Source organism: Euleptes europaea, chromosome 2 (assembly GCF_029931775.1).
Source record: "Euleptes europaea isolate rEulEur1 chromosome 2, rEulEur1.hap1, whole genome shotgun sequence".
Classification (NCBI taxonomy): Eukaryota; Metazoa; Chordata; class Lepidosauria; order Squamata; family Sphaerodactylidae; genus Euleptes; species Euleptes europaea.
In genome coordinates, this window is record NC_079313.1 from 1940062 (window position 1) to 1965571 (window position 25510).

At 53.0% G+C, this 25510-nt stretch overlaps 1 protein-coding gene across 2 annotated transcripts; it reads left to right on the forward strand.

Moving 5' to 3' along the window:
- Positions 1 to 512: 512 nt before the first annotated feature.
- On the forward strand, positions 513 to 15868 carry TLE5 (TLE family member 5, transcriptional modulator). Of its 2 annotated transcripts, none has more exons than XM_056844067.1 (8): positions 513 to 518; positions 775 to 806; positions 5241 to 5338; positions 7424 to 7487; positions 10413 to 10457; positions 12163 to 12225; positions 13382 to 13456; positions 15641 to 15868. In XM_056844067.1, the coding sequence occupies exons 2-8, from the start codon at positions 780 to 782 to the stop codon at positions 15860 to 15862; spliced, it is 594 nt and encodes a 197-aa protein (XP_056700045.1). In that variant the 5' UTR covers positions 513 to 518; positions 775 to 779; the 3' UTR covers positions 15863 to 15868. The 2 variants fall into 2 exon arrangements, with proteins under 2 accessions (XP_056700045.1, XP_056700046.1); XM_056844068.1 differs by having other exon boundaries at positions 15644 to 15868.
- The last annotated feature ends 9642 nt before the right edge of the window (positions 15869 to 25510 follow it).

A 25510-nucleotide genomic window follows, 5' to 3' on the forward strand; every position in this document is an offset into this window, starting at 1 on the left:
AACATTGTATCCATATTAATATGGACAATCCATATTATCCATGTATGCTGGCGAAAGGTCAGGAAAGACAATGCCAAGACCCCGGTCACACAGCCCGGATAACCTACGAGAACCGATGAACTCTGACCGTGAAAGCCGTTCGATAATAAATCGATCTTCACTTTGCCGGGGCGCCGCTTTGGGCGCACCTTGACGGCCGGGGTCCCCTGGGCGAGCCTAAGCCCTGTCCCCACGTGCCAGCCTCACCAACCCCCCCCTTGAAACAGATGTGCCAGCGGTGGTGCTGGCGGTGCGCTAAAGGTGTCCCAGGCGGGGGGGGGGGCGTTGGCGCATCGCTCCGCGCGCCGGTGCGCGTCTGGCGGGCTGCAGACCCCGCGGGGAGGCAGCGGGAAGGGGCGGGCGGGGGTGCGGGCGGGTCTCCTCGCGAGCAAGCAACCAGCCGGCCTCGTGCGGCGGAAGGGGAGGGGGGAAATGCCTCGTCGGAGCAGCAGGTGGTGCTGCCGTTCAGCCGCAGGAGCGGAGCCCGCAGCCGCCATTAAACAATAGGGGAAGCCGCCGCCGCCGCAGCTCCCGCCGCCGCCGCCATCCGCCCCGCTCGCAGCGCCCCGCCGGCCGCCCTTGCCAGCTCGCCGGAGCTCCGCGCGTTCGGGGCGGCGGAGGGTGGGGTTGGCCCGGGCTGCGGGCCGACGGGGCGGGCCGAGGGCCGGGCCGGGCCGGGCGGAGGAGCCACAAAGGCGGCCGGAGCAGCAGCAGCAGCGGGAGGCGCCCGGGGGGCTGACATGATGTTTCCCCAAAGCAGGCACTCGGTAGGTGGGGCGGGGGCGCCGCATCGGGGCACACAGGCCATGGAGGGGGGGGGGGCTTTGGGATGGGGGGTTTCAGTGCGGGGGGGGTTGGGGCTGGAATGGGGGGGGGCTTTGGAGAGGAGCGGGGCTGGGGGGCAGAGAGGCAATGGGGGGGCTTTTGGGCTGGAATGTGGGGGGCGAAAAGGGAAACGGGGGCCGGGGCTTTGGAGAGGAGGGGGGATTCTGGGGTGGGGGGGACAGAGGCAATGTGGGGGGCTTGGAGGTTTTAAGTGCGGGGGGGGTTAGAGCTGGAATGTGTGGGGCACGGGGGGCAATGGGGGGCCGGGGCTTTGGAGCTGGGGGGTCTGGGGGAGTGGGATCGCGGCCGAGAGGCCATGGGGGGAGGGCTTGGGGTGCAGGAAGGATTGGGGCGGGATGTGGGGGGGCAGGGGGCGAAGGTTAGGGCGTAGGGAGGTGGGGGGTTGGGGCAAAGGGGCGTTTGGGGGAGGGCTTGGAGCGGGGGGGCTGGGGGTGGGATCGAGGCTCGGGGGGCAGAGAGGCAATATGGGGGGCTGGGGGGAGGTTTTGAGTGCGGGGGCGTTGGGGCTGGAATGTGGGGGTACAAGGGGAACTGGGGGCGGGCCTTGGGGAGGAGGGGTGTATGGGGGTATAAGGGGATGGGGCAGAAAGGCAATATGGGGGGGGGGCTCGGGGCGAGGTTTTGAGTGCAGGGATGTGGGGGGCACAGGGGGCGATGGGGGCGGGGCTTGGAGAGGAGGGGGTCTAGGGGAGTGGGATGGGGCAGAGGGCTTGGGGGGCAGAGAGGTCGAGGTGGGCAGAGAGGCAATAGGGGGCTTCCCAGTGCAGGGAGGGTTGGGGCGGGATGTGGGGGGCAATGGGGGTGGGGTGGTTTTGGAGGGGCCCCCCCCAAGGGGGTTAGCTGGGGCCAAGGGGGAAGGGGAAGACAGGGGAGGCCGGGGTTGGGGTGTCAAGAGCAGGAAGTCCTGGAAGGGGGGTGGGGGGGTGTCAGAAAGCAGAAATGTGGGTGGGGGGGCCTGTTCTGCAAGCTGGGGGTGGGGGGAGGAGATGGGCGGGTGGTTTTGCTTTTTGCAAGCCTGGCGGAGGATGGGGGTCTGCATTGGCTCACGAGGCAGAAAGGGGGAGCAGCATTTGGGGGGGGACGGGGTTTGGGGAGCTGGGGCTGCGGCAGAAATAGGGGTGCCTAGGGGAAAAGGGCACGAGAAAAGGGGGGCAGGGAGGAGGGGGTAGGAGGAAATGGTGGAGCCCCCCCCCCCAAGATGCCCAGCAGAAAGACGGCATGGGGGGTGGAGAAAGGGAGAAAGAGGGTTGTCTTGGAGGAGGGACTTGGGATTTGTGGGGTGGGGGTTTCCTGGGAGGGATGGGGAGAGGTTCAGGGTCCCAAAGGATGCAGAGAGAGCTGGGATGCGATGCAGGGCAGTGGGGGGGCATGTTTGAAATTTTGGGTGCCTGTTTGATCCCTTGGGTGCATCAGACTCCGGGGGGGGGTGGCCAGCAGGGGATTGGGGGGCAGTGGGAAGTTGCTCAAAGGCCCCATCTGAACCCCTCTCCCGCCTGGTTTCTGCCTTCAGCAAAACCACCCAGCATTTACATAGCTCTTGCAGTGTTCAGAGCCCAGGGCAAGCGTTACTTTGCAAGCCTTAAAACCAAGCCTGCAAGGTAGGCCGATAGTATTACCACTCCCTCCCCCCAATTCCAAATGGGATCATCTGAATGTGTGAGGGTTGTCAAGCTGAAGGCCTGGGGGTCAGTCCATGGCAGAGATAAGAGGCAAAGGGGGGGGCTTCTTGCTTTTTAGCCCCCGTGCTATACCAGAGTGAAGTCCAAACGCTTTCCTGGATTTTTGTTGCTTTCGGCTGAAATTAGTGGAGGGCAGGTTATATTTTTCAGAGTTTTGCATACACTCAGTCTTCCTTCATGTAGAAATGTAGCATGTCAGGGAAGAAGGTTCATCTTCCCCTGTGCCCTGACCAGCCGGTTTGCTACACGAAGGGCAATTGCCTCCGCCCCACACAAATAGGGCTTAATCCCCAAAATGATCTCCCACCCGCAGGCCGAAATATCTGCCTGGAATCAGGGTTGCTGGTTGGTTCTGCGGCTCGTCCCGAAGATCCGATCATAGCACAACATGTACGCACTTAGTTCTCCTTGCCTGCTTAAGGACACCTTCCCAAAACAGGACAAGTTTCCTAAGAAACTATATTTCCCCCATCACATCAATGCCAGTATATTCGCCGTGGGGAACATGCAGAGTTTCTTTCCGTCCCTGCCCTGCCCTATGACTTAGAATTCCCAAAAAGGCTGGGGTGGCACCTATTGGCTAGTGCCAGTGCCGTCACTGCTAAGAAGCAATTCATCTTCTCCCCTCCTTTCTCTTCTCTTGCTAAAATCCACGTAGTATTGCATGGGTCACCCGAGTGTGGTGTGGATGCCGCGCGTAGTGTAAACAGTGGGACTTTGCGGTGCTCGTGCATGGGGCAGGAGGACCCACAGATTGTCGCATGGCTCCTGGCTGCCTCTCTTGGATTGTCCCTGGTTCCTACTTGTTTAATTTGCCCTCGGTCGGTCAACTCAGAGGCTGAGAGCCAGGCCTTGGAGCTCAGCCAGGGAGATTGTAGGGGAGCCCAGATGGGCCGTCCGGAGCCCCACAGCTGTTTCGGCCCATGTGGTGAACCTTCAGGCCTTCCAGGATGCCCCTTGATTTTCACCTCCTTCTGAAGGCCATCGAGTCCGACCCCTGGCTTAAACCAGGATTAGCCTAGAGCATCCCTGACAAGTGCTTGTCCGGCCTCTGCTTAAAGACTGCCAGGGAGGGGGAGCTCACCACCTCCCTAGGTAGCTGACTCCACTATTGAACAACTCTTACTGTAAAAAACTTTTTCCTAATGTCCACCCGGTACCTTTCCGCCCGCAATTTAAACCCATTATTGCGAGTCCTATCCTCTGCTGCCGACAGGAACTGCTCCCTGCCCTCCTCTAAGGGACAGCCCTTCAAATACTTAAAGAGAGCAACCATGTCCCCTCTCAACCTCCTCTTCTCCAGACTGAACGTTCCCAAGTTTCTCTGCCTTTCCTGGTAGGGCTTGGTCTCCAGGCCCCCGATCATCCTCATTGCTCTCCTCTGTACCTGCTCGATTCTGTCCACATCCTTTTTTAAGTGGGGTCTCCAGAACTGCGCACAACACCAGGTGCGGCCTGACCAATGCTGTGACAGCAAAACTATGACATCCTGCAGTTTGGATGTTGTGCCTCTGTTGATGCACCCCAAGATCGCATTAGCCTTTTTTGCCACTGCATCACACTGGCTGCTCATATTTAACTTACGGTCCAACCATACCGCAAGATCTTGGTGTAAATTAAGACTCGAATGGGTCCCCCAACACAGTATTGAAATTGGTCAGTAGCCGTGAACAGGTGAAGGTCGCTTCTGCTGGATCAGACCCTTGGTCTACTGAGGTTGGTGTTGTCTCTGACTAGCAGCGGTCTTCTTCAGGGTCTCGGGGAGAGGCCTCTCACGTCACCTACAACCTCACCCTGTTAGCTGGAGATGCTGGGGACTGAACTTGGGGCCTTCTGCATGCAAGGCCTGGACTGGGACCCTGGTCCAGGGGAAGAGGGAGGGGTTAACCCTCACCTCACATGTACAGGGCAGTAGTTGCTGCAGGTGCGGGGAGTGGGGGTGGGATCTGAAGTTGGAAAAATTAAGACAGGCGGGAGGGTTAAAGAAGCTCCCCTTTGTATTGCAGCCCTGAGCCAGCCAACACACACACACACCCCGGCCACCGCCATGCTATTTATCAATAAAAACACACTCCAATGGATCTCCCAGTAGATTGGTACTGAGGCCTGGCCTATATATGTGGCAGATTTGAGGCAGCAGAAGCCGAAGGTGGTAGAACTTCAGGCTGTGGGTATAGGGGAGATGCTTTTGCATCTCCCAAATGTGAAAATAAAAGCTCCCTCCAAGTAGTGAAAGTATTCCCCCCCCCGGCTGTCCTTTTTCTGCTAGATTTCTGTTTGCAAGGAGTTTTGCCACACAGTTCCCAGACGTCTGCCACCCACACACAGAGACAGTTTGGTCCATTCTGCCACCTCATTTTCGACATGGATCTGTTTCCAAGTCCACATTTTGGAGAGAACGTTTCTCTTCTCCCCCCCCCACTCCCCTGAATATTATTGCCAAATGCTGCATTTTACTTGTGCTTTTTGTTGTAGTTTTTTTTTCTTTTTGCTGTTTTTAATGATGATCCTTCCCTCTTGGCTTCTCACTGGGTTTTGATGGTGGTGGGGGGGCGGGGATCACTTGGACTAGTTTTGTGGAAAGGCAGCCTAGCAATATAATAAAGCCATGTCAGAATCTGCTGTTGTTCAGCTGTAGCTAAAACATATTCCCCCCCTCCCCAAATATCATCCCAGGGTTCCTCTCATCTGCCTCAGCAGTTGAAATTCACAACGTCAGATTCCTGCGACCGGATTAAAGACGAATTCCAGCTGCTTCAGGCCCAATACCACAGGCAAGTTCAATTTCATTCACGCCTCTCCCCCTCCACACCTTCTCCTGGTCTCACCTCCACTTAAAAGCGGCATGCTTCACCCGTGGAGCCAGAAAAGGTCCTGTTTTCAAGTGTGTAAGAATAAGGATTATTCAGAGGAGCCGGCCTGCTGTGGTTCTGTATGAGTCTCTGTTCACGGATGGGGCAGGAGTGACTTTGCGTAGAGGCACGATGGATGGTAAACCCTCTGCGTTGGGAACAATTGGTCCAGTTGATCTTACGAAAACGGGGCAGAATGAGCCCCATCCCGTCCTGATAGGGAGTGAGACCAGAGCAGGGAGTCATTCAGAGATGAAGATGCCCTCCTCTGTAGGCAGGCACCTGGGATCGTAGGAGCCTTTCATTTGTGTCTCGCAGGATGCTAATATGCTGCCTGTATTTGGCAAGTTCAGGAGTACAGCATTTTTAATGGAACTCCCCCCCCCACCCGGATTTTTACACCCCAGATCTGACAAGATTTTTCCCTTGTTTGTTTTCCACGGCTCCTTTCCGCTGCCAGAAATCCCTTGACTTGTGCGCTTGTGGCGGTGAAAATTTCGCTGCTGGTTTGGTGGTGCGGTGACAGGGAATGATCACAAACTTTTTCCGGTGGCACGAGGAACAAAATTGTCAGAAGTGTTCTCAGGAGGGGAGGGCAAGTCTGGCTGTGAGTGAAACCTCACAGAGCCAGCATGGTGTAGTGGTTAAGAGTGGTGGTTTGGAGTGGTGGAGTCTGATCTGGAGAACCCACTCCTCCACGTGAGCGGTGGAGACTAATCTGGAGAATTGGGTTTGATTCCCTGCTCGTCCACATGAGCAGCGGATGCTAATCAGGTGAACCAGGTTTGATTCCCCACTCCTCCGCATTAAGCCACCTGGGTGACCTTGGGCTAGTCACAGGTCTCTTAGAGCTCTCTCAGCCTCACCTACCTCACAGAGTGTCTGTTGTGGGGAGGGGAAGGGAAGGCGATTGTAAGCCAGTTTAATTCTTCCTTAAGTGGTAGAGAAAGTCGGCAAAATATTGCACATCCAAGGTATTGGCGTCCTAGAAGAGCCCAATTTGGCAGATTCATTTCCGATTCTTGATGCCACCTCTTGATGCCACAGCACCCCTGTGCTGTGACCGATTATCTTAGGATTGGATCTAGAGGGAAACTTCTGCTGATCTGGTTTTCTTTTCCAACTTCCTCCTCCTGTGGTGGACGTCTGCTTGCCCCCTCCCCCGGTGTTCTGGGGGGGGGGTCCCTGCCTCCCCCTAGGAGTAGCATTTCTGGCTGCAGGGGAAAGTGGGGAAGCATGAAGCTGCCTTATCCTGAAACAGACCCTTGGCTTGTCAAAGTCAGTATTGTCTACTCAGACCGGCAGCAGCTCTCCAGGGTCTCAGGCAGGGGTCTTTCACATCACCTAGTTGCCTAGTCCCTTTAACTGGAGGTGCCGGGGATTGAACCTGGGACCTTCTACATACCAAGCAGAGGCTCTGCCACTGAGCCACAGCCCCACCCAATCACAGCATCCATGGACCTCTTGGAGATGCCAGGGATTGAACCTGGGACCTTCTACATGCCAAGCAGAGGCTCTGCCACTGAGCCACGGCCCCTCCCAATCACAGCATCCGTGGACCACTTGTGTGGGATCCACCCCTTAATACAGGGGTGTCGGACTCAATTGTTACAAGGGCCAGATATGACATAAATGTCACTTGGTTGGGCACGGCCATACCTCACCAGCCCAGATTGGGGCTGGTGGGGGGGATTGGCTGGCCCGAGGGCCAGATAAGAGCTCTCAAGGGGCTGGATCCGGCCCACGGGTCGCATGTTTGACACCCCTGCCTTAATACTTCTAACTTTTTAATACTTTTTAAACCTGAGTGTGTTGAAGTCACTTGGACACCCAATAACAGATTAATAATAATACTCTTCCGAACCATGGGAGGGGGCGCGCGCTAATGACACCCTTGGGAGTAACGTTGTAAAATTCTTTAAACCTCTGCTAAAATCTCATATCGGCTCAGCCGCTGACCTTTCCCTCTGTTCTTCCATTCGGGGTGTGCGTCTTGTCTCTCCCCAGCCTGAAGTTGGAATGCGATAAGCTCGCAAGTGAAAAATCGGAGATGCAGCGTCACTACGTCATGGTAAGATTTTTATTCCCCCCCCCCCTCGTCTGCCGGTGATGGGGACAGGGGCGGGAAAGGCCCTTAAGCCGCTGAATTAACCACGGGGGGTCTCTGCAGACACTCTGAAGAGTTACTGGAAATTGTACTTAACACAATTTCTAGATTTTTATACACTAAGGGAGCAATCCTAAGCCAGTGTACTGAGAAGTAAGTCCCATTTTGCTCAGCGTGGTGTAGTGGTTAAGAGCGGTGGTTTGGAGCGGTGGACTCGGATCTGGAGAACCGGGTTTGATTCCCCCACTCCTCCACAGGAACAGTGGAGGCTAATCTGGTGAACCGGGTTGGTTTCCCCACTCCTCCACATGAAGCCAGCTCAGTGACCTTGGGCCAGTGACAGTTCTCTCCGAACTCTCTCAGCCCCACCTGCCTCCCAGGGTGTCTGTTGTGGGAAGGGGAAGGGAAGGTGATTGTAAGCCATTTTGATTCTCCTTTTAAAAAGGTAGAGAAAATCGGCATATAAATACCAACTCTTCTTCTTCTTCAGTATGGCTTACTCCCAGGAAAATGTTCTTTAGGGTGGCAGCCTAAATTGGAGTTCTTGCCAGATGTCACGTTTGTGTCATTGCTTGCTTTTAAAAGAAAAATTGAACTCAGGCCTTTCTTTGGTCCGCACGCCAAAAGAGTGAAGATAGGGTTGCCAGTTCTGGATTGGGAAATACCTGCGGGGTTGGGGTGGGGTGGGGAGCCTGAGGAGGGCAGGTTTGGAGAGGGACCTCAGTGGGGGATGATGCCCTAGAGTCCACCTTCCAAAATGGCCATTTTCTCCAGGGGAACTGGAGATCAATTATAATCCCAGGAGATCTCCAGCCACCCCCTGTAGGTTGGCAAGTTTGTATGCTATTTAAAAAGATAAAGCAACCGAGCTGGTGGGAATGGGAGTGGGTGGGGTCCTTCAGAGGCCGAGGGGCATCAGAACATTATTGGAGGCTTGTCTGAGCCCCCCTGGTTGCCCTTCCCTGTCTTAGGGTCTAGAAACCTGCAGAACGCATCCTCTTGCAAGGGGAGACTTTCGTGGTGGTGGTGGTGGTGGGGTTTCCGTGACCCCCTGTCGTTGGCTGCCCCTCCCCTCGCCTAGCTGGAGGAGACTATATTATGCAAATGTGTGGGCGATTTGCATGATTTATGCGGCTGCCCCCCCAAAGGGCTGTTTGTTTTTTAACTGCCCAGCCCAGGTAGAAGGGGGCCGCGTTCTCCTTGCTTAAGGTCGGGGCGGCCGCTGCCGCTGCGTGGGTTCCTTCGTTACGGCTGACGATATGCGGCTTGACGGGTTTTTTATTTCCTTCCGTCAAGGAGTCATTAATGCCAACGAGAGAGAGATTTCCAAAGCCCCAGCGCGACGAGCGGGGCCGCGCCTTCCCTGGAGCGAGGAGATAAGAGGCAGGCGCTGACTGCTGTCTATCTCCTGGGAAACTGTTGAGTTTCAAAACCCCTGAAATGAAAAGGGCCTCTTCCCATAACCGCTCAGGCTGCTGGAGTGTGCACGCAGCAATCCCACCGGAGCAGGGCGGGGGGGCGGAATCGCAGAATGTGGCTCTGGGGGATACAAAATTCAGCATCTTGAGACCCTTGATTTTTTTGAGGTCCCGCTTCTAGTCCTCATGGCTCAGAAGAGGCGCTGGCGAGCACACGCTAGGGTTTCAGATACCAGAGCCGGTGGCGGAACCCGGACAGGGAACAAAGCCATGCAAATCTGTTTGCTTTTCCTGCGGCTACCAGAAGAAACGATCTGTTGGCTTTTCGTCCTGCGCGGGGGCTGTTAAAAATACAGGACTCTCTTTTGGGGAGGAAGGTTCTCAGCTGGAGCCAGGCACAACAGAGGGGTGTCCAGATATTCCATCTATCCCTACAATGGCCGGGGGGGGGGTGCAATTTAGGAGGAATTGCAGATGGGTCTTGCATTGCATTATGTTTACAAATTGCAGAATCAAGTTTTCTAGGTGCAGAGTTTTATCAGTTTTAAAATGATTTTAACCAGGGGTTGCTTTTATTGACCTTACACCTTTATATGTACAGGCAGTCTGTGATTCTGCGGAGCAAAATTATTGTGTCTGGATATTTTGATGTGTTGGCACGTGATTGGTCGGTCGACTGTATTAATAAATTTGAATTTAGGTGCAGAATTAAAACTCGTAACGTAATGTAAATGTGCTTGATCTGCTATTTGCTAACTTTATAGGCAACTGAGATTTCCTGGTCCTGCAATTTTCTGCTTTTAATGCCATGTATACGGAGGCTTTCTGACTGGAAGGCCTAGATTGCTCTGGCTATCCTGGCTGGTCTTAGAGGTGGATCCAAACAAAACTAGGAAGGAACTTCCCAGCTCTATTGCAGCACTCAGTTTTGCTGGAGAAAGAGGGCCTTTCCTGTTGCCGTACATGCTACTCAGATGCTGTGCTCTCTCTCTCACAATATGGGATGGGAGGAGGGCAGTGTGCTGGATTTGGCGTGGGGGCTGCCCCTTTTGGCCTAGGGGCCCGTGGATATAGGGGAAATCTGTTCAAGTAGGCCAGGGGAATCAATAGCACATGCCTGTTACAGTGTCTCTGGTCTTTTAAGTGACCAAACGGATGGTCAGCAGCAGCTGGTAATGGCAAAGGCCCTCTGTACGAGCCCAGAGGCTTTGACCCCTATGCGGTGGTGGCCAGTACCCGGGTGACTTTTGAGAAGGGATTAGTCAGAAAGACCCTCTCTGTGCAGGGGCAATCTATCAGATGCTGGGAGCAAGCAAGGGGACAGTGGTTGATTCCTTGTTCTTCTCATGCTTCTCCAAAGCTGATCTCTGTTGGAAACAGGATACTGGGCTAGATGAATTGTCATTCTGATCCCGCAATACAACTCTTACCTTCTCTTCTCTTCCCCTCAAATTCTACCCTCCCTCTCCAGTATTACGAGATGTCCTACGGGCTCAATATTGAAATGCACAAACAGGTAAGCTCCAGCGTTTCTTTCTTTTGACAATGTGCAGGGGGACCCAGGATGAAGCAAGACTCTCTTCAAAAGTTCTCACGCCGCTTGTGAATCTTGGGTTGTTCCGTTGTGCTTGCTTAGAGGCCCTGTCTAGCCGGTGTCGAGAGTTGGCAGTGGGTACAGGGGACCTGTGTTCTTATCCTACCGCTGCCAAGGTTGTGGGCTTTGCAGAGCTGGTAGCGCGGCATCTGTATTTTTTTTGTAAAGGAAGGATGCTAGAATCAGTTGTGAAAAGGTAACGGTATGAAGATCTGGCTTGTGGTTTTCACACACGCCAAATAAAGCATTTTAAACGCCCTTTGCAGCTGGATTTTGCGGTGTGAAACGGCAAAACCCACCTGCTAAGGATTGTTAAAGGGGATTGAAAGTGCATTTTTTCCGACCGCGGCCCCCTTCCGACCTTGTTTCCTTCCTGTGCCGCCCCCCCCCCCGTCCTACAGGTAGAAAGGTAGCTATTTAAATGTTTTGTTTGTAAATAGCCAAGGAACAAAGAAGCATAAAGCAGCCACACGAAATGCACACGTGCAGTTCTGATTGGGAAACTGACATTTACAAAACAAATACCCCACAAAAAGGGACTGCAACCCGCTAATAACCGTTGCACAAGATTACAGCGGTACAAAAATCCACAGTTGCAAACGATGCACAGACGTGCAGTGAAGAAAGTCATGTGTTAGGTTTTCGTGCGTTTCTGTTTTCTTCACTTCTCACTTCCCTCTGTGGCCCCCCATTTCCGCAATTTTCACCTGTGGCCCCCTTGGAATATCCTGGGCCCCCCCGGGGGCTAAATGGCGCCAGGTTGAAAACCACTGGTTTAAAGGATTGTCTAGGAAGTGGACAGTGTGTCATTTGTGGGGGGGAGAGCTAGGGACCCCTGGAATGATGCTTTGCTCCTTAATTCTAAATGGGGGGGGGGGCATGTAGCAACTGTAACAATAAAGGCACACTGTACATGCCCAGGGGTACCTTTAGTATTTCATGCCAGTTTCTTTCCTCAAGGCTTCCACCAATAACCCTGGTGATCCTCCTCCCCCCCCACCCCCAGCACGCTTTCAAAGGGCTTTGCGGACATTTCCTCCTGGTGCCAGCCCTGTAAGGCAGATCAATATTATCCCCATATTGTAGGTCAGTGTGGGGCTTGGCTGGGGCAACTTGCCAGTTCGTGGCAAGACAGATTCGAACTGGGGGCTTTCCTAATTCGTTGCACGTGTCGAGTGTGTTTGGTGGAGCTCAGGGAAAAAAATAGCTTGCAAGCATATGGATTTCGTTTCAGTTTTCAGAACTTTGCTAAAATACGGTCAGTTGGTAAAATTCAGTGGTGAAAGCTGTGTTTCAATGCAGTGTACCTTAGTAGAATTCTAGTATTAGAGACGTAAAAGAGAAATTTGCTGGCTCCTTTTAGTACACCTTTCTCTTCCTCCCCTCCCCTCCTCCCCCAAAACCCCCTCCAAATGTGTAATCAGGAATATTAAAAATATTCTTATTAGAAAAAGATGAACTGGATATTTTTCTTAAATGTTTGTGTTTGCAGACATATTGTTGGGGGAACCTGCTTGTGAAATGTTATTTGCCCTCTTCCGCCCCGTCCACGCTTTAGGTTTTTATCTGTGGGGGGGTTGAGCGGTTGTCCTGGGGGTTTTTATATTCTTTGTCTTCCATTTTCCAGGCTGAAATCGTCAAGCGGTTAAACGGCATTTGTGCTCAGGTGTTGCCATACCTTTCGCAAGAGGTAACCTCCCCACCCCATTCGCAATGCGGGGGGTGGGTGGGTATTGGAATGGTCTCTTAATCGAACAAAAACGCTGGGAGTCAGTTTCCCCCCATTCCTTCTTCAACCTCCTTTGAGCCAGCATGGTGTGGTGGTTAAGAGTGGTGGTTTGCAGCGGTGGACTCTGATATGGAGAAGCGGGTTTGAGTCCCCACTCCTCCACATGAGCGGCGGAGGCTAATCTGGTGAACTGGGTTGGTTTCCCCACTCCTAGGCATGAAGCCAGTCACAGTTCTCTCTGAGCTCTCTGAGCCCCACCTACCTCACAGGGTGTCTGTTGTGGGGAGGGGAAGGAAAGGTGATTGTAAGCCTATTTGATTCTTCCTTAAGTGGCAGAGAAAGTAGGCATGTAAAAATCAACTCTTCTTCTTGGCACCTCCAATTGGATTGCCCTGGTCCAATCAAAAAAATTCCCCTTGCCCCAACTATTCCACCCTCCCTCACCCCATTTGTTTTGTTTATCTTATTTTTAAAAATTATAAGCTGCCTTTGTGCCTTGCGAAGCTCAAGGTAACTTGCAATATAAATAAAATACATAAAACAGAGGCCATAAAAATACATAAAACCAAAATTTTAAACTCTCCATTTAAGTAAAGGTAAGGTAAAGGTCCCGTGCAAAGCACCGGGTCATTCCTGACCCATGGGGTGACGTCACATCCCGACGTTTACTAGGCAGACTTTGTTTGCGGGGTGGTTTGCCAGTGCCTTCCCCAGTCGTCTTCCCTTTACCCCCAGCATGCTGGGTCCTCGTTTTACCGACCTCGGAAGGGTGGAAATGCTGAGTCAACCTTCAGCCGGCTACCTGAAACCAACTTCCGTTGGGATCGAACTCAGGTTGTGAGCAGAACTTGGACTGCAGTACTGCAGCTTACCACTCTGCGCCACGGGGCTCGTACAAACTCCCCATTTAGGATTCCTTTAATCAGAAGCGGTCCTAAATGTAACCGTCTTCAGTTGCCTCATAAAGATTAAAAATGAGGGGAGGCAGGCACACCTCTCTGGGGAGGGTTATTCCACAACGATGGGCCTGCCGCCAAAAAGGCCCTGGCTGTCCCCTTATGCCTGGAACCACTTTCTGTCTCGTTCGTGACGCGCACATTTTCCCATCTTCTTCCAGCACCAACAGCAGGTTCTTGGAGCTATCGAGCGAGCGAAGCAGGTGACGGCACCGGAGCTGAACTCCATCATCCGGGTTCGTGGCGCTTCTTATGGGAACCAGGTTGCGGCGGAGGGTGGGGTTGGGGAGAGGGAGTTCTTGCCGGGGACGCTGTAATCGCTTTGTGAATTCTAGGCGGCTCTGTGCGGATGCTACGTCTACCGTGGGCCTCTGGCGCACTGCCGTGGTTCTGTTTTTGTAATACTTTTGGGGAAAACTGTCTCCTGTCTTCTTTTGCACATGGGGCCTTGCTTAGAACTTCGAAGGATCTTTCTTTACTGCCCCCCCAAATGCATGTCTATTGCTCAGCTCAGTCGTCACACAAAAAGAACGTTAACAATGCTTAATTTGCAAAACCAGGGTTTGTCTCGCAGACGGTCATAGAATCCTAGAGTTGGAAGGGACCACCAGGGTCATCTAGTCCAACCCCCTGCACAAGGCAGGAAATTCACAACTACCTCCCCCCCCCACACCCCTGGTGACCCCTACTCCATGCCCAGAGGATGGCCAAAATGCCCTCCCTCTCATCATCTGCCTGAGGTCACAGAATCAGCATTGCTGACAGATGGCCATCTAGCCTCTGCTTCAAGACCTCCAGGGAAGGAGAGCTCATCACCTCCCGAGGAAGCCTGTTCCACTGAGGGACTGCTCTAACTGTTAGAAAATTCTGAGCTCAGCTCAGTAATCACTCAAAAAGTACGTTAACATTGCTTAATTTGCAAAACCAGGGTTGGTCTCGCAGACGATCATTCAGTTCCCAGCGTGCTTCCTTGACAAGCCAATTGGAAGAGGGCTTGAAGGGAGAACCGGCCCGGCCCAGAGTTGAGACCACCTAGGCAGCCGGGTACCCAAGGTTGGGTGAAAAGAAAATATATATATAAGTCTGTGTATAAATACTGAAAGTATAATTTATTAGAAGCGCTATATAAAAGTTAAAATTATTTAAAAGCATTAAAATAGCACAATGGCATTTCCTGAGGTTGATAGCTATAACCACATACCAAACGCATTTCGGCCTATGGGGCCTTCATCAGTGGTTAATTAAAACCCTTTGTTAAACCTGCACACGTTTACAGAAATACATTAATTAATACAAATACAAACAGTTCAAACCCAACCAGGCATGTGTATATGTTGTAAATTCTATTCCCAATTACTCAGACATCTGGTATAATAGGTTCTTGTTGTATACTGGTTAGTATAAGTCTCTCAAATACTATGTGTGCAGGTATCAACCTAGTAAACCTAGTAAAACCTTGGGTACCCAGCTTTTGTTTTTAGGTTGGGTTTTATTCCCCTCCTTTTTTTCTACCACCTAGGCAGCCGCCTGGGGTGCTGGAGTTCCAGGGGGTCTCTGTCTGCCTTGGGAGCATAATTTTTTTTGGGGGGGGGCAGCCCTCACGGGACACAGCTTAGCACTTTGGCTGCTGCATGCTGCTATTGCCTCGGTTCCTGGGGGCACATTTGAGGGCTGCTTGTTCTCTGTTGGCCATACCAGTGAAAGGGTAGCGTTGACCCGCATGGGTGGTGAAAAGGGCCGTCAGTTTGCAGCTGGCTTACGGCGAGCCCTTTCTGAGGTTTTCAAGAGGTTCAGAGCTGGTTTGCCGTCGCCTGCCTCTGCGTAGCAACCCTGGACTTCCTTGGGGGTCTCCCATCTAAGTTCTAACCAGGGCTGACCCTGCTCAGCTTCTGACACCCAATGGGATCAAGCTAATCCAGGTCAGGGCAAGAGATGAACATCATTTGCCATCGCCTGCCTCTGCGTAACAACCCTGGACTTCATTGGTGGTCTCCCATCCAAGTCCTAACCAGGGCTGACCCTGCTTAGCTTCTGAGATCTGATGAGATCAGGCTAGCCTGGGCCATCCAGGTCAGGGGAAGAGACAAACAGAGGTGGTTTGCCATTGCCTGCCTCTGCGTTGAAACCCTGGACTTCTTTGGTGGTCTCCCTCCAAGTACTAACCAGGGCTGACCCTGCTTAGCTCCCGAGATGTGATGAGATTGGGCTAGCCTGGGCCATCCTTATCAAAGAGGAAACGGTATCTCAGTTGCCCCTCTCTACCGCTCATCAAATGGGGGGGGGGGAGGGTGTTATTAGAAATCTGCCGTGGTAGCCGAGCCCCTTAAGCTCTTAAGCGACTGGGCCTCGCGGGTCCCCCCGGCCTTCTGCTCGCTCATCCCGCTCTTCTCTTTCCCGGCGCGTTTCTCGTTTCTCTACAGCAGCAGCTCCAGGCTCACCAGCTGTCCCAGCTCCAAGCTCTCGCCCTGCCCTTGACCCCGCTGCCGGTGGGGCTGCAGCCCCCCTCCCTCCCCGCGGTCAGCGCCAGCACCGGCCTCCTCTCTCTGTCCGCCCTGGGCTCGCAAGCTCACCTCTCCAAGGAGGACAAGAACGGCCACGACGGGGACGCCCACCAGGATGACGACGGGGAGAAATCAGATTAGGCGGACCGGGGGTGGGTGGCGGGGGGTGGGGGGGAGTGATCTGGTGTTGGGTGGGAGAGAATGGCAGCAGCGGGTGGGGAAGGGTTAGGTACAAACACTCGGTGAACCTGCAGGTGTTTGGAGCAGGTGGGGGGGGAGCGGTGGCCGGCCAAGTGACCCCCCCTGGGGTCGGCTTGGCCCCGCCCACCTCTGCAGCAATAACGCTTTGGCCCCGCCCCCTTTCGTATTCCAGGCACTTAGCCACGGCGTGGCACCTGCGGCATCTCTAGAGGCGGTTGGTTGGCCAGCGCACCGTGGGTCATTTGGGTGGCGGGCCGGCGGGGTGAGAGAGGAGCTTAACCCCTTCCTCCCCAGCACTGCAAATTCCCTATCTTGAATTCAGACGCCACCGACCAAAAGCTAATTTGCGGCGGACGCGTCCCCTCCGGCAGCGACTCACTGGCGCTCCTTGCCCCGTGTGGTATGCTGTGGTCTTGATAAAGGGCGGGGGGGCAGCTCCAGGGTCCCGAGCCAGGCCTCATTTACTCGGGAGAAAGCCATGCTAAAAGCAGCTAACTCGTTTCGAGGATCTCCAGGGCAGAGAGAGGGGGAAGCGTCCTCTGCGTTCTCGTTTTAGGCTGGGTTCTTGGGAAGGTCGGAGAGACCGCTTTGGCCTTTGCAAGGAATCCAGGAGTAACACAGAACGGCTGCAGGGTCCGCTGAGCGGGGGCCCCACAGCGGCCCCCCTTCCCCAGCCCACATGAGCCTGAGTGCCGGCAGATCTTCATTACATTGTGGGTAGGGTTGCCCACCTCCAGGTACTAGCTGGAGATCTCCCGCTATTACAACTGGTCTCCAGCCAACAAGAGATCAGTTCCCCTGGAGAAAATGGCCGCTTTGGCCATTGGACTCTACGGCATTGAAGCCCCTCCCCAGGCTCCGCCCCAAAAATTTCCAGATATTTCCCAACCTGGCGCTGGCAACCTTGGTTGTTGGGGTTTTCTTTTCCAGCGGTGCCAGGCCTGAGCAGGCAGGGTTGGGCTGCCTCTTTCCCCCCGCCCTGAATGGGTCACTTGGCATGCTAACCCCCCCCCCGCCATGGGTACTGTGGATGTTCTGATTGGCGGCAGCCATCATGCTCCAGTGTGGCTTTGTCTGGCTTGGCGCAACCAGTTCGTGAGAGCAAGCAGGGTCCCCCCACACACACACACACCCTCTTGGGTCTGCAGCAGGGTTGGGGGGGTTCATTCGGCCCCACGACCACGGGCAGAAGGGTGGTTAAACTCTCTGATTCATTCGCATGCTTGAAGCCCTGCCTGTACGGGTGGGGCCTCGCGTCCACAAACAACTGGAAAACAGCGGTGGGGGGGGGCTAGAACTTGCTCACGCTGCGTCAGACCATGGAAAGTCTCCAGTGCAAATCCAACCCACCTGGCTGCCGGCCGCCCCTCTGCTCTGCTGCAGTGTTTTTGGTGACTCCCCGATAGCGCCCATCACTCCTCTGGCATCCCCCCCCCCCGGACTCTCACCCCACCCCACTGATGAGCACCTTTTTCCTTCCGCATGTATCTTGTTTTAAGGTAGCACAGAAGCAAAATTTATATATATACATATATAAATATATTAGTTCCGCATCTCCCACCCCCAACCCCCAGTAAATCTCTTGATGCTGTGTCAACTTCTTCCCTCCTGGTGAATCTGGAAATTTTGGACCCTTATAACGGTTGTCCCCCCCCCCCCCTTTTCAGTATGTTATGGATGGGGCGGGGGAAGAGGAAGGGGTTTCTCAGCCTTCCCTCCTCCCGTCCGTCTCCTGTCGTTGATGGTTTTAATTTCTAAAGGATGCTGCCGCTTTTTCTCTTTTTCTGTACGCTAGCTTGACTTTCTTTTTTGGGGTTTCGTTTTCACTTAAACGAGAGAATTTTTAAGGGGGAAAAAAAGAAGAAGAGAAAATTCCGTGTTTGTATATATTCCTTTTAGAGAGAGCAAGAGAGAGAGAGAGAGAGCTTGTTTGCTTTATGTGTTTATTACTCGACCTATATTAAGAGGAACTGAGAGAAAATAATTCTGTATTGAGGATGTATTTAGCTGTGCCTTTCAAATAAATAAATCAGATGGTTGGTTAAACTGTGAACGTTTTAGTGTGTGTTTCCCCCCCCCCCCTCTCTTTTTCTCATGGGTGCCTCAACAGCCTTCCGTCCTAAAATGGGAAATGGATGTCAAGGTGCTCCAAGGTGATCCGGGGAGCTCTGAAAAACCTGGCCCAAACACTTTTACTCGCTGGGAGATGGTGGCTGCTCACCAGAAGAGGGGGCCATTGCTTTGCAAAAAATCTCCACTCGAAGAAAGCTTTCTGACTTCCGGATTGTCAAGAGACCAAACGGGCCAAAGAAGTCTCCGTTGTCCCTATAGCACAGCATGACCATGTTCCCAAACCACTCCCCCATTGAAGAAGAGTTGGTTTTTAAACCCCGATTTTCTGTACCTTAAGGAGTCTCAAACCGGCTTACAATCACTTTCCATTCCCCTCCCCACAACAGACACCCTGTGAGGTAGGTGCGGCTGAGAGAGCTCTAAGGGAACTGTGACTAGCCCAAGGTCACCCAGCTGGCTTCATGGGGAGGAGTTGGGGAAACCAAACCCAGTTCACAAGATTAATATAGAGTCCGCCGCTCATGTGGAAGAGTGGGAAATCGAACCCGGTTCTCCAGATTAGAGTCCACCGCTTTTGTGGAGGAGTGGGAAATCAAATCCAGTTCACCAGATTAGCCTCCGCCGCTCATGTGGAGGAGTGGGGAATCAAACCCGGTTCTCCAGATCAGAGTCCACCGTTCTTAACCACTACACCACCCTGGTCTGACCCAGCAGGGCTCTTCTTTGTTCTCATAGGGGTTTCTACACGAAGTCTGGCTAAAATGGACTTAGGGGGGTTGTTGAAAAATATGGAGTACTGTAAAAGAATTAGGTTGATTCTTGGCAGACTCCCCTTTTATGGGGCCTGCTGCAGAGCCTGCCAGGAAATGTGGTTCTTGAGAGGGGAGGTAGAAGTATTGTGGGTTTGTGTGAAGACCACAGAGCCTATGGTGCAGTGTGACACTGAGAGTAAAATACACATGCAAAGAATGCCTCCCAGAGTAAGTTCTCAACCACAAATGCCCAAAGACAGATCAGTTTCCCATTACAATCCTCTTGCTTGGAGCTGAAAACCGGATTTTGACGTTTTGCCCCAAAGCTGTCTTCTTTTGTATCACCTGCTATCTCTGGCCACACCTTCCTTCAAGAAGCAAATGTGAAGTGATTACTGAGTATGTAAGGAGACCTCCCCCAGCATACACACTGTAGCTTCTCACCAGCAGGACAGCTATTTTGCATGCTTAAAACTTCCAGATTCAGTAGCTGGCATGCTCAGTTAAAGGAACTCGGTTAGTAGGAATTGTGGGGTGGGGGGAATCATTGCTCTTCCTTGGATGATGAAGAAGAAGAGTTGGTTTTTTATGCCGACTTCCTCTACCTTTTAAGGAGTCTCAAACCAGTTTACGATCTCCTTCCCTTCTCCCCACAACAGATACCTTGTGAGGTAAGTGGGGCTGAGAGAGTTCAAACAGAACTGTGACTAGCCCAAGGTCGCCCAGCTGGCTTCATGAGGAGAAATCGAACCTTTTCCTCCAGATTAGAGTCCGCCACTCATGTGGAGGAGTGGGGAATCAAACCCAGTTCTCCAGATTAGAGTCAGCTGCTCTTAACCTCTACACCATGCTGGATCCTGGAGATCGGCTGCCAGCCAGAGAAGACCACATTGATGAATGGTGTGGCTCCGTATTACGCGGCTTCATATTGTCCTATTAAAAAGAACTATCTGAGAAAGTGGTCACATACAGGCCTGGCCTCTAGCAGGTTTTGATCATACAATGTGCTTACTTGCCTTACGAGAAGCCTACAGAACTCATGATGCAGTGCGACTGTGGGTGAAATTCTTAATCAACACAAGCAGACAGATTGGAAGGGTCTGGAGGATCACACTCGGTTGAATTTTTGGGAGCCAGAGCTGCTGAATTAGATTTCTAGGGATTATGAGTACCTTGCCTGCTCAGATAAATCACTTGGGGGGGATTTGGATTTCTCAGGCAGTGTAGAATAGGGGCTAGAGGGTCTGAGCTGGATCTGGGAGACGGGTTCAAATCCCCACACTGCTTTAAGGTCACAGATTGCCCTTAGGCCAGGTTTCTGCAGTCCTTACAGGGCTACAGTGAGGATAAAATGAGGGAACCGTGTTTGAGAAAGCCCCTGGAATCAGAATCCCTTCCAACTCTTAACGGACCACCAGAGTCATCTAGTCCAACCCCCTGCACAATGCAGGAAATTCACAATTTCCTCCCTCCCCACACCCCCAGGGACCCCCACTCCATGCCCAGAAGATGGCCAAGGTGCCCTCATCATCGTCTGCCTAAGGTCACAGAATCAGCATTGCTGACAGATGGCCATCTAGCCTCTGCTTAAAACACCTCCAGGGAAGGAGAGCTCACCACCTCCCGAGGAAGCCTCTGTTCCACTGAGGAACCGCTCTAATGGTTAGGAAATTCTCCCTCATGTCTAGACGGAAACTCTTTGGATTTAATTTCAACCCGTTGGTTCTGGGGCAACAGAAAACATCTCGGCACCCTCCTCTCTACGACAGCCCTTCAAGTGCTTGAAGATGGTTATCACGTCCCCTCTCAGTCTTCTCCTCTCCAGGCTAAACACACCCAGCTCCTTCAACCTTTCCTCATCAGACTTGGTCTCCAGACCCCTCACCATCCTTGTTGCCCTCCTCTGGACACGTTCCAGCTTGTCGACACCTTTCTTAAATTGCGGCGCCCGAGAAGGGAGGAATAAAACCATACCGACTGACCAACCGATTTGGGGAGTGCGACAGTATGGATTGTTTAAACGGCAACCTTAGCATGGCACTGTACAGAGTAACCGGGAAGCAACAGGTACCTGCCCCAAGCGCCTTACAATTGTCAAGGCAGCCCTGCGTTTGACAGCTTTACCTTCCAGGCAGAGGCAGCCTCTGCCTCCCTTTCTCATCAGGAAGCGATCTCTGCCAAATCGTCTTTCCCCCTCTCTTCCTTCGTTCCCCGCTGTCTCGCCTCCATTTGCTGCTTTCGAGCGGCTTCCTTTGCAGGTGAGCCAGGAATGCTTTGTTAATGCCCAGGAAGGCTTTTTTTGGTTGCTCTCCCGCCGCATCACTAATGCAAGAGCTTTTTGGTTCTGCGGAACGAGCAAGAAGGGGGGAAAGGGAAGGGGGGGAGAGAAAAAGGGAGCCATCAATAATTAAAAGCCACTGGAGAGCCTGTAAGTGAAGCCCAAAAAGAATAGATGGAAGGCAGCCGTTCCGGGCCCATCAAGGCCTGCAGGCAGCCACGCAAAAGCCCCGACGCTTTCCCGCTTAGCAAAATTTAGCTCGGAAAGAGGAGGGGGGGGAAAGGTTTTCTAACAGAGCTGCCATTTTTTTCCTCCCCAAGGTTAGCTGTCAGGAGCAAAGGATCTCAAGGGTGCCAGAGCTGCGAGCTCCTTCTTTGAAAAATTGCATCCCCCTGGCAGGAGCGGGCGTAGCGATTAGCAGCCAGCGAGGAGGTCGATCTGTGTGTGTTATGAAAAGGCGCTTTGTGGCACGGCTCACGGCAGCTGGCTGGGAAGTTGGCAACCTCGGCTGGGGCCTGGGGGGCCTCTGGCAAACGTTGGGTGGGCACTGAAGAGATATCGGGCAGCCCCCCCCCTTTCTGTGCCTTCCCACCCTGAGCTCCTTGGAGGGGCCAGGGAGGGAGGGTTGAAAACATGCCAATTTCGGCGCCTTTATTTGCTGCCTTTCCGTTCGGAAAAGGGCTGGAAGAGGATGACAAAATGCAAACGGACAGAGATTACTTAAAACTGGGGCAGAACTCGGCGTTTTTCAAGGCCGCCAGTTTCACCAGGCTGTGTTTCCAGCGTCTGGGAGCGGCCCTAAAAGAAGCAGCAGCTCAGCCGCAAAGAGGAGGAAAGGGCAAAAGAGGCCGCTGGGTTCACCTGGGACCTTCTGGCCAGGACCGTCCATCTCCATGAGTGTGAGTCTAAATAAACAATCCCCACAAAGCGCTGTTTTGCAGGTCTACTTTGCGCCCCTTTCAAAGAAGACCCTGGGCAGCACACGAAGACCCCCCTCCCAAGGCTTTTCTCATGTACAAAGTGGGTCCCAAATCTCATCTCCAGTAGGAGGGGCGGTGGCTCAGTGGTAGAGCATCTACTCGGCATGCAGAAGGTGCCAGGTTCAATCCCTGGCATCTCCAGTTAAAGGGACCAGGCAAGTAGGTGATGGGAAAGACCCCTGCCTGAGACCCTGGAGAGCCATAGGGATGGGCCATGGCTCAGTGGCAGAGCATCCGCTTGGCATGCAGAAGGTCCCAGGTTCAATCCTCGGCATCTCCAGTTAAAGGGACCAGGCAAGTAGGTGATGGGAAAGACCCCTGCCTGAGACCGTGGAGTAGACAGTACTGCCGGTCTGGATAGACAGTACTGACTTCGATAGACCCAGGGTCTGATTCAGTATGAGGCAGCTTCATGTGACCCAGGCCGTGGGGACCTGACAATGGATGTCCCCTCGCCCATGAGTAGCCCCCACCTGCTGTCTTTGGACCAGGTCTGTGTCAAGCGGATCCTGCAAGAGCCCCAGTACCGCTGCAGGGGTTGTGGTTAAGAGAGGTGGTGTGGAGCGGTGGACTCTGATCTGGAGAATCAGGTTTAATTCCCCACTCCTCCACATGAGCGGCGGAGGCTGATTTGGTGGATTTGTTTCCCCACTCCTCCACTGGAAAGTTGCTGGCTGACCTTGGGCTAGTCACACTCTCTCAGCCCCACCTACGTCACAGGGTGTCTGTTGTGGGGAGGGGAAGGGAAGGTGACTGTAAGCTGGTTTGAGTCTCCCTAAAGTCGGCATATAAAAACCAACTCTTCTTCTTCTTCACCTCCACTTGCTTTTAACGCCCCAATCTGTCTCTGGGTGCAGTGGCCAAAGGTGGCAGCTACGGTTGCCAACTCTGGGTTGGGCAATTCCTGGAGATTTGGGAGCAATATCTGGGGAATGCTGAGTTTAACCAGAGGAGGGAGCTCAGTGGGGGACATGAAGAAGAAGAAGAGGAGGAGGAGAAGTTGGTTTTTATATGCCAACTTTCTCTACCACTTAAGGGAGACTCAAACCAGCTCACAATCACCTTCCCTTCCCCTTCCCACAACAGACACCCTGTGAGGTAGGTGGGGCTGAGAGAGCTCTAACTAGCCCAAGGTCACCCAGCTGGCTTCATGTGTAGGTGTGGGGAAAGAAATCCAGATTAGCCTTCGCCGCTCAAGTGGAGGAGTGGGGAATCAAACCTGGTTCTCCAGATGAGAGTCCACCGCTCCAAACCATATAAAAACATATAAAAACCAACTTCTCTCTTAACCACTACACCATGTCGCCATAAAAGCTGTCCTCCAAAGGGGCCGTTTCCTGCCGGGGGGGGGGGGGGGCTCGTCTGTATAGCCAGGAGATTGGTTATGCTTCTGGGAGATTGCCAGGTTTCACCCGAAGGTTGGCTCAGGAATTTGGAAGAGACCCTTTCTACCCCCAGGACTCAGGAAACCAGGCATGCCACAAGAACCAAATGGATGCTACCGCCTGAGTTCTGCCACTTTCTTAAAAGGGACTCTTCCCATTGCCAGGGAGTCTCCACATCTCATTCTCTCATGTCCAGTTGTCCTTGCCGAGGCTGGAGGATGATGGGTCAGGTTGCCAACCACCAACGTGGGGCCTGGAGATCTCCCGGAACTACAACTGGTCTCCGGATAACATGGAGCCCACCCCTCCGAAGCAGCCATTTTCCTCCAGGTGAATTGACCTCTATACTCTGGAGATTAGCTGTAATTCTGGGAGATGACCGAGCCCCACCTGAAGTTTGGCAACCCTGGCTAGCGACAGGGCACCCGGGGTCCTCGTCCGAATGCCCCTTTCTTGCCTAGCCAAGGGTGTTTGTCGTTGGGAGAAGCATAAAATACCCCTTCCAATAATCTCCTCTTTCCTCCCTTGTACAGGTCTCCTTCTCTTCCGCCCCACATAAATTAGGGTTTCAAAAGCTTTTTTAAAAATTGCACCGATGGCAAGCCTTGGCGGCCCTGATTGGCAAGTAAGGCGGGGTATAACTATTGCCCTGACCTGGATGGTCCAGGCGAGCCCGATCTCGGTAGACCATGGAAGCTAAGCAGGGTTGGCCCTAGTTGGAACCTGGATAGGCGACCACCCAGGAAGTCTGGGGTTGCTACCTCCGGAGACAGGCAAAGCCAAGCATATAGATTTGTATAATGGGAACAAGTTGTCATGAATCTGTTCTAGGCCTCCTTGGCAGTGGTTTCAGGGAAGAATTCATACAGTGTGTTTTGGGGAGGGGCCGTGGCTCAGCGGTAGAGCCTCTGCTTGGCATGCAGAAGGCCCCAGGTTCAATCCCCGGCATCTCCAGTTAAACGGGCCAGGCAAGCAGGTGATGTGAAAGACCTCCGCCTGAGACCCTGGAGAGTAGCTGCCGGTCGGAGTAGACAATACTGACCTTGATGGACCAAGGGTCTGGTTCAGTAGAAGGCAGCTTCATGTGTTCATGTGTCAATACAGAGTGATTTTTCCTGCTTAGGGCCCCTTTTGACATGAAACGTTCATTGCTTTAAAAATAAAAGCTGCTGGGTATGTGTAAAATTTTCCCCTTCTCTACAAAGACCCTTCTGCAAATGCGCATCTTTATTTACTTCACTGACTCCCACCTTTCTGCCCAGCAGGGACCCAAAGTCGCTTACAACATTCTCCCCCTCTCCGTTTTATCTTCACAACAACCCTGCGAGGTAGGTCACTCTGCGAACCTGTGACTGGCCCAACGTGGCCCCGTGAGCTTCCGCAGCAGAGCGGAGATCCAAACCTGGGTCTCCCAGATCCTAGTCCAACACTCTAACCGCTTGTAGAAACAAAGTTGTTGTTTTTCAAAGATGTATTTAATTTTTTTTGTTCCTAGTTTTATATTCTGATGGGGAGGCTGAAATTCTAGGCAGGCCAATAAAACTCTTGTTAGCTGGGGCCAGCTTGTAAATTGCTTTTTAATAGGAAAAGGATTACCAGTTTCATATAATTTGAATTCTTTTTACACCCTCTAGCCTCGAGGGGCAGGTTGCCCGAATCTGGGATAGATCTGACCCCCACCCCCCCCACCCCCCAACTGTGCTTTCAGTTCTGACATTCTCCCAAGAAGAAAACGGCTGATCTGGGTTGTTGGTAGTGATTCCAAGAGTACTTCTGAGCATGAGCAGAGCACAGCAATGGCCACCACCATGAAAGGGGGTTTGGGCTCCGGCACCTCTCGCTTTGGAAGGGGATGTCGGGAAGCCCACCCCCGTGAGCCCCTCCGCCCCTACCTCCAACACAAATTCAGCAAAGTAAATAACGTAATGAATAAAAGATTAGGATGAAATGTGAGGCATTAAATATTTAGACCCCGCAGCTGCCAGGGAGCAAGGGGCCAGGTGCAGCTGGCTCCTACAATATTTAAAGGGGTGGGGGGCATAAATCCCCCACTCCACACCCCTCCTTTCCTCCCCCACCCCCCAAAAACAGAGAAAAATTGCTGGTGAGAAATGGACAGT

Coding starts and splice junctions, on each gene's coding strand:
- TLE5 (XM_056844067.1), top strand. CDS start 780: ATGATGTTTCCCCAAAGCAGGCACTCG. Junction 10,458..12,162: donor ATATTGAAATGCACAAACAG/GTAAGCTCCAGC, acceptor TCCATTTTCCAG/GCTGAAATCGTCAAGCGGTT. Junction 13,457..15,640: donor AGCTGAACTCCATCATCCGG/GTTCGTGGCGCT, acceptor GTTTCTCTACAG/CAGCAGCTCCAGGCTCACCA.